General features: G+C 38.1%; 1 protein-coding gene across 3 annotated transcripts in view; it reads right to left on the minus strand.

The window, feature by feature from the left end:
• The window catches only part of LOC110829007 (uncharacterized), a 33,263-nt gene that overhangs the window by 18,380 nt on the left and 1,831 nt on the right, over positions 1-13,052 (minus strand). For all 3 annotated transcript variants that reach the window (XR_015536802.1, XM_022062275.2, XM_022062274.2), the window contains exons 3-6: positions 9,122-9,261; positions 4,429-4,650; positions 3,652-3,840; positions 651-840 (exon numbers count right to left, since the gene is read on the minus strand). Coding sequence is in view for 2 of the 3 variants with exons in the window: in XM_022062275.2 (XP_021917967.1) it covers positions 651-840; positions 3,652-3,840; positions 4,429-4,650; positions 9,122-9,261 (741 nt within the window). In the remaining variant the exon portion in view is untranslated. The remainder of the gene's footprint in view (positions 1-650; positions 841-3,651; positions 3,841-4,428; positions 4,651-9,121; positions 9,262-13,052) is intronic.

The raw sequence follows: 13,052 nt of genomic DNA on the forward strand, positions 1-13,052 counted from the left end.
TTTTTACTGCACTCAGTATGAATACTGTGTGATCTATCCCTTCAGTTGCCTGCAGTGGATGGAAAGGATTATATTTTGTAGGAGATTGAGGTAAAACTAGTCGATGAAACTGGATAAAGGCTAGAGACTTTATGATTACAATGAAGGAAACAAATGTAATGTACAGCATGAATTCAAATATCTTTTAACTTTCAAATGTTTTCTTGTATTAACAGTATAAAATTGACACAAAATATCTTTCACTGTGCAGACATGTTTATTGGTTGGGGGGTGTTTGGTCTTAGATTTAAAGTTGTCTTCCTTTCAGGTGGAAACGATAACAAACTATACTGGGATGCCACAAGGCAAATGTAACGTCTCTGAGTGCCTGAGCATTAACATGTTATTACTACTTATTACAGAAAATAAAATTCTTTTCAGGATCTTAGGTAGTAACTTTAATTATAAGTAATCTTAGTCACTACCCTGAACTACAAATAAAACAAATTTCAAATTATAAAAAGAATATGAAACTGTGCCTTCTAGGATGAGGACTGACAATTACTTCAAATTATACACGATTCTTAATGGCCTGAAACTGAATTAAAAATGTTTTCCGCATGTCTTAAAAAAACCTTGAGGAAGTACATGGTAATGATCAATTACAGTACCTTGAGATCCTGATTACGTTTGAAGGTCTTGTCACAAAGTGGACATGCATGAGGTCTCAGGTCACTATGAGTAATGCTGTGGGCTCGAAGTGTGCTGTTTGTGGGATACACTCTTCCACATACACTGCATGGGAATTGTATACCTCCATGATAATCCTTATGGCGGTACAGATTAGACTGTGTTTTAAACCTGCATCAATACAAATTACTACATTATAACACAACTAAAGACATTAAATGAGATATTAGGTACCTCATACAGATTATCCTACATCAGTAACAGCCAAGTCTTTCCTACTTAGCATATCTTATTAGCTTTGATGCTCATTTGTCACAGCCACAAAATAATATACTGCTGCAAAACTAGTTCCACTATAGACATGACACTGCATCAAGCAATAAATTATATTCAGCTGTATTCTACTAAATTTTCATATCAGTAAACGTTTCAAATAAAAGTTATACATCTAAATGAAAAATATATTCTATGGTATGTTTTCTGAATGACTATGTCTGGGTAAATTCAGCTTCCATAAAACACGAGTTACACTGGACTGATATGAACTTCTAGTGCTGACTCTCAATATAAAATGTCATTTAACTAGGTTCAGAAGGTCAGACATCACCCACATGCAATTACTAGTGTTCAGACACCAACACCCTTGTGCCAGTCAGAAATGACGTTTTACTAACGAAAATGTTTTTTTCCTCATCACAGTCCGCTAACTAGTGTCACATCTGACTTGAAAGACACTACAGGATTTATCACATCTTTTACTCCACATGATGGTTAGGGTATGTGCTATATGCAGATGAGAATACAAAGTGAAAATTACTTTCTTTTATCCCCACGTATGTGTATGTGGGGTGGGAACATAACCAAACCTTGAAATGTGACCATTTCTGATATTTTGTGTGTCCACATTCACTTAATCTACTAGAAGCCCTGTACTTCCCCAGCTTACTGGCAGCCATAATCAAAGCCTCACCTCCCTATAGATCCCAAGTCCCTGGGTCTTTGGGGAGGGATAACCTTTTAAACTATGGAGACCTGGGCCTTTAAGGCACCCTGGTCAGGGTCTCCCCAGACTTGGGTACTGCCACATACCCAAGCTTCCTTCATCTCCATGATCCATAACCATCTTTCATTAATCCTTTATGCCCAGGCATCCTGAACACATTCACACAGCAGTTTCTAAGCCTGTTGATGGTGAATCATCTACTGAAGTCGTAATGTTGTGCCCGGATTATGCACCACTTGCTGCAAATCTTTTGGAAGTAGTTGTAAGCGTTTACTGTTTTGAATGTTATTTAGGTACAGCGCAGCCAAGCAAACATTTCACAAGCCCAATGCTCATCAATATGTTTATTTTAAAAACTGGGGTAATGTGTGATGACAAAGCCTGAGGGTAAGTCAATATATTTCCAGCAGCCCCTAAACCGTAGAATTAAAGTAAGTGTGGAGACAACAGACCCTTGAGGCAGTGATAACTAGCACATTCTAGTACACATCACGGGACGTTCCATTTGGTGACCCTTACAAACCCACTGAATTTTGGTAGCGTGGGACACTTTCTTACTTTTCTGCTGCTTGACATAAAAATTGAAACTTAACTGCAATTAAACCTCATGGTTTCCCTGAGTCTCAACATGCCAACTCAAGTCTGTATCACCGATGTCAGTACAGTTCACATTCAATAAATGCCATCCAAACAACTGAAGATTGTTCTTGGGCTTTCACCCTCAAACGGTGCCTTACTCAACCAATCCCAAGGCTTAGTATCTGTTCAGCTAACAAGAGTTCATGTCCTGATGCTGGGGATCCAGGGCCCACCAATCCCTTGTCTTGAATACAACAGCAGTGTAAAATTCTATGAGAACAACTGAACAGGTAATCAGTCAACTTGTGTTTAGTTCCAAAGAAAGGACATGAATATTATTTTTGACTTGTGAAGAGTAAAAGTGCCTGATTCATAACTCCTGATCACAAGCTGATCCCAGACTGAAATTTGGTGCACTGAGAGAATACCAAATGGCACACAAAACATTTAAAAAATGATGGGTTCACATTTTTGGCAATGCAAGGTCAAAGATCAAAATGTTTGCCCTTTACAATTACTTTTACTTTTGCCCAACACTTCATCATGTTTGAGATTCAAAGCACAACTACTTCAAAACTATTTCACTCAGAGCTCAAAACTGGTAAGGATACTTACATCCATTATGCCTAGTTTCTCTGCATTTTTCATGCAGCTTAGTGGAAGTCAGGTTGTGAGCTGTTCATTTGTCATGGAATAACCCAAAAGCCATGTCTACACTCGTGCGCTTTTACGTTCGTCAAGGGCATGCGTTATAGCGCAAGCAATAGGGCACGTAATGTATGCGTCGACGCATGCCTGAAAAGAGTTGAACGGAAACAGTATTAGCAGTGCATGCCTCATTGCACGTCTTCCCAGCCTGAGTGGGTTTTGTTTCAACACGCCGCGCGTCTCCTTCCTCTACAAGAAGACGTTTTCGGAAGAAGAAACTTTGTTGTTTATCGACATTTACAGATTGTTTCAACTATTATGGGACATTCGTTTAAAGTTTCTAAATAGAACCTCTTCATCGACTTCCAAATCCTTCAGAATTCCAAAAATTCCGTTTCTTTAAATAATCCTTCATCCATATGTGTCGCCGCCATTGCTCTTTTCTTTTTCTTACACCTGTGATAACTAAATATGCTGCACTTATACCGATAAGTAAAGTTGCGTCTCACATGTTCCTCTCCCATGTTAACAAAAATGACTAACAAATGGCAGCGTAGTGTGGACAGCTAGGGGCATGAATTTGACGCATTCAACAAAGGCATGCCCTAAACGAGAGTTGAATTGAATGTTGAAATAGAAAGCACACGAGTGTAGACATGGCTTAATACATATTTGATGCATCTGCTATAACACATGACAATGTGAAATTTCAAAGCATATTTTGTCACAAATAACAAAACAGCAGTACTCACACTCTGCCACAAATGTCACAACCGTACTTCCCCTTCGGCCGGTGAGTCTCAAGATGCACTTTTAGGTTTCCTTTGGTTGAAATTCTCTTACCACAGATGGGACATACAAATCTCATATTGTTGCTATTGGTAACTGAAGGATTGGTGTTGGTATGCAATACTCCTCGTGATGAATACACAGGTGATTGTCTGAAATAAGAAAAGTATGAGCAGCCACACACCACAAACACTAACTCTGTAAACAGGGCTGATGTCATGCCATCCTCCTGCAATACACATTTTCTATACAGCATCAGCACAGCAAACCTAACTGTATACCATGCAGACTTCATGGAACTTGTGGTTGATTACACTGCAGTTCCCAGTCAGCAGAAACATGTCATAGCAGCTCAGCCAGACCACCAATTATGAGGCGGTCAGCCATTCTATGCTGCCTGGGCAACTGGGGCACTACATGGGTGTACAAGACTTCTAGTCTGGGCTCTGCACCTAGACTTGCATACAAAGACAGTGAGGAAAGTCCACTCAACCTTCATTTTTGAGCTCCCCACAGAGACACACAACTTGGAAGTTGAGCCAAAACCATGGGACACGACTATGGAGACAGGAAAGATCACTGCTGGTGAGACGGGACTTTCATGAATCTGATGAGCCTTAAACTAAGAAGTTCATAAACTCAGCAAAAGAAACGGAACAAAACCAGCTGTTGTAAAAGCACAAACAGACATGGCAAATTTATATGATGTATGAAGGTATGGGAACAGGGGCCTAACATACCTTTGTAGCTGGCTGTTGTTGTCAGTACTTGTAAGAATACGACGCCCTGGAGGAAGATGGCTCCACAGATGGTTCTGTAATCCAATTTCATTGTTAAAACCTCTCGTACAAATTGAACAGCGATAAGGTTTTATTTCCTTCTCCAAAGCTGGCACTGTGGCAGGTGATGCAGGTGAGACAACTGCTAATTGTGAAGGAGGTAATGTTGCCTGCTCCATGTCACTGAAAAAAATCACAATAAAAACTACTATATTCAAACACTAGCCATGATGTGATACAATAAACTTAAACACTGTAATGTAATCTCAAGTTTGGGACTAAGTTACTTCACAGCTTATTTAATTATGCTTTATCAACTGTGCCGGTTATACAATATTCAGTCATAAGGTGATTGCAATGTTGAAACAAAAAGAATGAAAGACACGTTCAGGACCCAGGCTTCTGTTTTCCCAGAGAAATTGATGAAAGCTACAAAATAATGCCAGGGATACTTCCTGGGCAGGAATTACTCCCAGGACTTCCCAGATATACAACAAGAGTGCCAAGCAAAGCATTCAGTATAACAAGTAAACAAACAAGCTCGTCAACAGCATGAAAAATAGTCACTGCAAGAGCAAATCTCCCTTTCTTTGAGCAACAAAATTTGCATCAGTGAACCACATGTTAATAACTTTCCTGAACATCCTGTGGTCATATGCAATGCTATGTGTGTGAAATGAACAGTTTACTCAGCACAAAATAAACTAAACAATGATTATGAATCATGAGAAAGAATTCAAGAGTAGCAGTCATGGCCTGTTCGGAGGTCATAAAATCATAACATATGAAGGATAGCCAGTTTCCCAGGTGAGACTATTTTAATTCCATCCAATACATTAACACACAAACAATTAGGTTTGAGAAGCGCGCCACAATGTGTTGTGAGTTGCAAGAATATTTAACATCAACCAGCAGTATTTGGGAAGAACACCACACAGTTAGTGTTGCCTCCAGATTCTATAAAAACTGTAAGGTTCTGGAATCCATTTTGTGGTGTCTATACTGAACATTGTCATCACCCAGCTGCACCAACCTCACATCCAATTTAATGTTATCCTCTAATTGCATTCCTAATTTTCCAACAAGCATCCCTGCAAAAACATTATATTTAATCCTTTCCATATCCTTCCTAGCTATATGCCCAGCCCATCATAGCTGCCTAGACTTCACTACTGTGTTAAAGCAGGTGACCTGCACTCCTTATATTTGCCAAATCACTGCGAATTGCTCTTCTCAATACCGGCTGAGAAAAACAATGATTGTAAATACAAACATTTAATTAACAAGAAAATTAAAGTAAATTTCAGAGGAAGCGCGCTATACTGAAAACAGCTTGATGGTAGGACACCCATACATGTCAACAGGTCACAACAGCCCAATTCCAGGCAGGAAACATGCTACTTATAATTCATGCTTTCTCTGAGCTACATAAAAGGTGAAACTGCCTGATCCTGAGCATCAAGACATGACAGCGAACTAGCATCTTACAGGTAATACTACACACATTCCAGACCTTGGCATCAGACTAAAGCACAAGACAAACAGGAAATTATACTGAAAAACTGCTTTCATCAGACTGTGAACATATGTTCTCTGTTCACTCTTCTCACATGAAATTACTTACTGTTAAAGGAATTAACTTAAATTCCAGCCCAAGCTGTGAATCAGTCATTATTTAAGCCATCCTTTGCAAAATTACTAGAAAGATACAAACTTATAATAACCATTACAGATTGTTTGAGGTTATATTAATTTTTTCAAGAAGAAATTTAAAAAAAGGTGCATTATAAAACATTTATTGCACGAATCCTTTATATGTTAGAAAAGCCATGTGTATCTCAAGCAAAGCAAATCTACATCTGTACGTAAGCAACATGCCATGAAGGCATGTAAGAAATGCTGACACTATATGGAGGTGAGATGTGAGCTTCATATCTAAGCCACTTTACTACTTGTATCCTTTGCAAAGGGGGCTGGATAGGCCAGAGATGTGAAACGTAATCAGGTATCCCACCTACAATACAAGTGACCAATGCAGCACAATCACTAGAAAGCTAAGGTTCTACTACAAAATACCTTCCAAAACTTTACAAATGGTTCAGGTTCTGAAAGATATGATAGCTAAGCATGGTACGCTCCCAAGACCAATTTTTCACGGAAAACACATAAACATTAAAATTCAGTTATGTCTGTTAAAGATATCCATTTTATGCATCCTGTTGTGGTTATTAACATGTATACAGAAGTTAGAAGTTCCATCATGCACAATATATTTTTATTACTTTTATTGTAATAATAGAAATATATTGCACATACTTGTTAAAGATGTTCATCTACAATCACCAATTTATTTAATAATTAAAACCACAAGAGCTAATAAATAGAGAAAGGAAGATTATAATGACCATAACGAAATTATAAATTTGAGTTTACCTCTAAACTAGCACATGCACCTTCTGTTATTGTGGTAGCAGGAAGAACACACACTGAACGTAAAATGCAATCACCAGCAACATCATGTCAAAAGCTCTACCAACTGAGCTACTGAAACGGAAATTTCAAAATTAAAAAATAAAACCAAAATACAAAATTAGGAAGGATTATGCATGTCATATATCGCATTTTCTCAGTGTTCGGTTTAAGTAGGGGCATATAAGTTTCAAGGGTTTTAGCAGGAGTCAAAGATGAACAAAGAAATCTGTGTACACTTACACAAGCATTCTCATGTGTGCACACATACATGATAATGATGTTCTTCTGGGTTGTGATCATGCGCAGACTTGTAGATAGATACCAATATTTCGCAGAAAGATAATGTCAGGGCTGAAGCGGGGATGTTGGGAAGAGGATAGTTTAAATAAAGTCAGAATAAGGACTAGGCTAAGAGGTGTCCACTGAGAATCAAGAAATGAGGAGGAAGGATATGGTCTAGGCCAAACAGAGAAACACAAGAGGATGGCTGGGTCAGCAGACAGAAAGAATCAGTGAGTGGATGCAAGGTAGGTTAGGGAATATGGTTTGAGAAGGGTACTTCAAGAACACAAAGACTTACCTCCAACTCCACTTCAGTCCTAAAGCTGGAAACAGTATGTTCTTCTGAAAAATTGGTATCTACCTACAAGTGCACATGGCATCACAACCCAGAAGAACATCACTGTCAGTTTCACCACCATGAGAACCTCAAATCAAACCGTGATGTGTATACATCCATGTATTCACATGGTGGCAGTATAGTAGTAACACAAATGGCAATCCTACTAATACAGCGACAATCATTATTATTATTATTATTATTCCCTTCATCCTTTCACCTCACATAAAATAATGGCTGAACTTCTGTAGAGGTAAGGTGTGTTTACAGTGTTAAAAAAGTCACAGTATAGTTCATTCTAAGAAATCAAAGAAGTGAAGGTACACAAATGTACTGTTACCTACATCAAGACAACATCAACTTCTACAAAATATGAACCAATAAGAACCACAGATGACACCTTGCAACATCTAACAGAATATGATAATACCAGAACATTTTAAGGTTGTTACATTCATCCACATGCTTCTGCATAAATCTTCATTACACTTCTGTACCATTTTGTAGATGGCTGTAAAACGTTTGTAACACAGAAGTACTGTAACTATCATGTGTGCAGCTACTTTATGTAGCTCAGTCATACTGCTACAGACTACAGTAATAGCATGCACAATTAGAACATTAAAATGCCTAACAGATGACATGGACACTGTGAAAACAACTATTTATTTAGTACCTTCATTACTGTCACATTAAAAATGCTGAGATTAGCCTGCAAATCAGATAACGATTATGTTATTCTTGGTTCTGGCACCATGTGAACTGGCCAGTAAATGCCAACATTTGGAGAGCATACTGTCTCCATCTTTGGGGCTGAATTGACAATGCTGGGCATCAGAGGAATTATGTAGAGTGGTAGGAAGGGAAGTCTGAAGAAATGGACCAATCAGAATGGAATAAGGCAGAGACTGAGCCAGACCAATGTGGAGACTCCAAGCAGGCATCACAGGAGAAGGGGCAAGTGGAGAATAGGAGAGAAGTCAGCTGTTTTCAGGCCCACCACAGGATAGGATTGATTCCTTGATGAGAGACTGTCTCTGTTCCTTCAGGTCATGAGAGAGAGGCTTACATGCCCAACCCAGGGACAGGCTATTTTCCCCTGTTAATATTGACAGGATGGAGTGCTTCCCTTATGATCCGCTCTACTCGTCTTTGGTGATGGTCTTTAATAAAACATCCAGTCTGTCCACATCTGCAAGAATGTTGTAAGTACATTGAGAGCCTGGAGAATCTGATGCTCACTGTAGCCATTATCCTGGATGTTCTGTGCAGGAATTTTAATTCACGCAAAAGACTGCTGGAATCACAGATCACTTTTCCTTTTGATTCCGAGCAGACACTTCAGCCCTTAAGACAAAGACAGTACACTTCTCCAAAACATTAGCATCTACATACCAGTCCACAGAGCACCAAAACCCAGAACATTACTGTCACTGCCATAACAACCTCAAGTCTGCAAATCAGATAGTCTACATGTTGATAATCAACAGCTTGCTCTATTTTGAAAACAAAACCAGAAGTGCTAAAGCAACTGAAAAATTGATAATAAACACAAAATCCTACTTTAGAGCAGAAGTCTGATGGCACAAACTGTCAGTAGTATTGTCTTCATCACTGCTGCCATCTTCCTCCAGAGCACAAAGGAAAAGCATGGGATCTACCCGCACCTCCACTTCTGTAACCTCACACTCTGGTTCAGCTCCCTGCAACATTATTGACACACACCCAATAAAGCAAAGAGATTTATAACTGTCTCTTTTCTTACTTTGGGGAAACAAGAAATGTATTAAAAATTTTAATATATCTCACAGAATTAAATTACTTAAGACACACAAGTTGAGATGGAAGCATAGCTTAGAAATTAGTAGTAGTCTGCAACAATCATAATTTGTTCCACCACAAACCCTTTGAAGAAAGTCATTGTCTCTGTTATTATTATTGTTGTTAACAACTTTTAACCTCATTAACAATCAGGAGAATAGACATCTTTCTACACTGTTGATAGGACATCTGAGAAGTTATGTCCCTACATAAATAATCAGTAACAATGCCAGCAATTAAATTAAATAAAGTTTTAAGAACTATAACCCACTTTTCATCTCTACATACACAGTCAACAAACATTTACTTCTCTTTAACTGATCACACTATGGTTGACACGGAAGAAATTATCAGGAAAGGGTCTGCCAAAATATTAACATCAATTAAAAAAATATTAATAAAATAAAATTTATAAATATGAAACAAAAGCCCATTCTTTGAATGACTATTGTAAATTTATGCTAAACTTCTTACAAAATAAACATCCCACAGGGAAACAAGACCAAATTTTTAAAGCCTGACATGGAAGAGATACACAAAAAAACTTGGTGATTACCTCCGCCTTCAAGAGCAATGTAAGACATGCTGAGTTGTAAGTCTGTTATATAAAGGAGAGTGGAGGGTGACTGTGAAAGCACTCCTGATTTTGACACGGTACTGTTCTTTGAACTCAAAACCACATGGCTGCTTGAAATTAAATCCCTCTGTATCAAACTTGGTATTGTTGTTTACTTACTGACAGTCTCACCACAAAATAGTGGTCAGTATGTCAGCTTCTCTGAAATATCAGACATCATGAATACTGGTATGCTGTCTTTCACCTTCCAATACATGATACCTCGGAAAAAAGTGTATTTACAAATGTCACAATGTGGGAACACTGCACTCTTGACAATACTTTTAATATTACAGTTTACAATTCTAATACCATTAACAAGTTATTAGTTTCAGGTAAACTCTCATTTCCAATTATCAGTTTCAAACCTTCTCCTCCTCTGTGCACTGCTAAATAAACTAAGAAAGCATGTCTAGCAGCTGTAACCCTCCTCTAGAAATCATTCAGTCATTGCAAACGAAGCCAAGGTCTGATTTACATCACATAGCAATTGAATGTACAAAACACATAAAACTAATGTCAACAGACAATTCTAATGTGATCATTTATTCAATTTTCACACTATTTCAAGACAGTAGACTGATGATAGAATTACCTATTTTATTATTTACAGTATATTTAAATTTGTCAATAGCTCAGATGTATGTATATAACATCAAATCTTTAATAAATAATGAAATTAAAAGGTTATGGAAGGAAGCAGTAATGGCCTCATTTAAAGTACAATCCAGGGTTTTGCTTCAAAATACTGAGGAAAAGCACAAAAACTTCAGTCGGGATAGTCAGTCTCTGGGCCGTAATCTGAACCTCAGACTTCTAACATATGAGACAAGTGTTAACCACTTGAATGTGATATTTGGTGAAAATTTCTATTAAAATCCAGTAAAGGCAATGGAAGTGAGTCATTTAATGTACAGAAAAGTTGTTTAAATTCTAAAAGCCAGTGGAAATTGTAAGCACCATCAGCTTAAACAATCAATACTTCTGTATTTTAACCAGAGTTTACTCATGGGTTCCGTATGATTCCGAGGATAAAGAGTAATTATTTCCCTTCACAGCATCAACCAATGGACCTTTGTAATGGTGTTTTCTATGAGGTAGGGACTAAATTTTCAAATATTATTAGGAGATTCTTTGGTTTCAAAGAGTTAAAAGTAGGTGAATACTAAAATTAAGGTTCAAAAGTACGTGCATGGTCCTCTTATCATAGCACTGTTTCATTTTTTGTAAATACAAGTTAAACAGGTCATCTTTGGTGACCTAGTGGTTAGCGTGCTCACCACTGGACCCAAGGTTCGCGGGTTCAATCCTGGCCGATGTCAAAGGATTTTTAAGGGTGATAAAATCCGTAGCACAACTTCCTTCAGAGGGGAAGTAAAGCCGGCGGTCCCATGTCGTAGATTTACGGCATGTAAAAGAACCTTACGAGCATGATACGAGATGTTTCGTAAGCAAAATTCAGTGGCCATTTCTCACCCAAGTCTCCTGATTCACGGCTAGATGGTTCTGGCAGTCAAATCAGGATTGAGTAGAAATTGTGCACAGTCAATGGGCTGGTCACTCACTACTCATAAATGCACACTTCAAGACCAAGAAACCTCCGAAAAAGAGGTAGCAAAAACCCACAACAGGGTTGTAGAGCCAAGAAACAACGAGTTAAACAGACTGCAGTATCTTAGAGTTCAGAAAGTAAGAATTTAATTCTTTTAATGCCTTCAGCAAGGAAATTTGAAGCCCTCTGCATACTGTGTCCTGCTTTAGTATTTTTAAACATGCTTCTAATTTTTGCAGTAAAATCTGACATGATACCTGTATGGATTAATTCAAAGATTTAAAGATGGCTGTCTTCTGGTAAAAGTCTGCCAACATTTCAGAGGTGCTTGCAGCCCCCATCATCAGCACAAAATGATGCTCTGTATCTCACTTAGGACAGACAGACATTACATCACTTATTCTAAAATAACTTATGCCAAAATATGTTTTTTAACAAATTTGGATATCTGCTCTCAAAAATCTAGTGGCTGTAAATAATAGAATTTGGCAGGAATACTAATCTCCACTGAGAACACAATCTCACAAAATTCTACCCCAACTTACAAAAATCCCTTGATTACTTTCAGACACATGTAGCCTGTGTTACTACAATCACAGTAATTCAGTAAGTGGCCCTCAGGCACTGCTTGGATAATACATGGCATGAATCAGTGTTTCTCTTGTGGTTACACAATGGCACTTTTTACTTTTAGAATATCAAAATCTGATAAACTAAAAACACTAAGGGAATGTGTATTTTATAAACAGGTTGATGACATAAGCTAAGGCATTTTTAAGCATATCCAATGTCTGCCATGCCTAATTGTAGGATTTGAGGTTTTCACAGTGGTGAATCTGAATATTGCTGTTTTCTGGGTTGTTGCACCATGTAGTCTGGTAGATGTTTACCAACATTTCAGAGGTCATTGCCCTGATGACGGAGGCAGCATGACCTCTGAAACGTTAGTTAACATCTACCAGACTACACAGCGCAACAACCCAGAAGACAGAAATCTTCTGTCATGCTTGACCACACAGGCATGCCATTCATGTGATGCAGAAAAAATAAGTAGACAGTGGGGACTATGGTTACAAAACATGCAAATGAGGGTATGGTGATACCTGCAGTGAGTGTGGTCTGATAAAGCCTGCATTTGGGGGATAGTCTGGATAACACATATGACCAATAAATGCTGTTTCTGGTTGGTATTATTATTTCACACCTGCTAGTATTTTACTCTGATCTAAGCATTAATGAATACTCTTTACTTGTTCATATACTCATGACTCTGTGATACTAACTTAGCAGTTTGCCAAACACTGTGCCCAAGTAATTAGCGCTCCTGCTATGTACTAAGGTGCAGTGTCATGGAGGTTCAAATCTCAGCTCAGGAACTGACTACTCTGACTGAAGATTTTGTGCTTTTCCTCATACCCTCCAGGCAAATGCTATGATAGTATCTTAAATTAGGCCATCCAGACCCTTTACAATACATTATCATTCAATGCTATATATCATAAACT

The sequence above is a fragment of the Zootermopsis nevadensis genome, unplaced genomic scaffold (assembly GCF_977971745.1).
Source record: "Zootermopsis nevadensis isolate Lab colony 2312 unplaced genomic scaffold, Znev_1.0 Znev_ptg000002l, whole genome shotgun sequence".
Lineage (NCBI taxonomy): Eukaryota > Metazoa > Arthropoda > Insecta > Blattodea > Termopsidae > Zootermopsis > Zootermopsis nevadensis.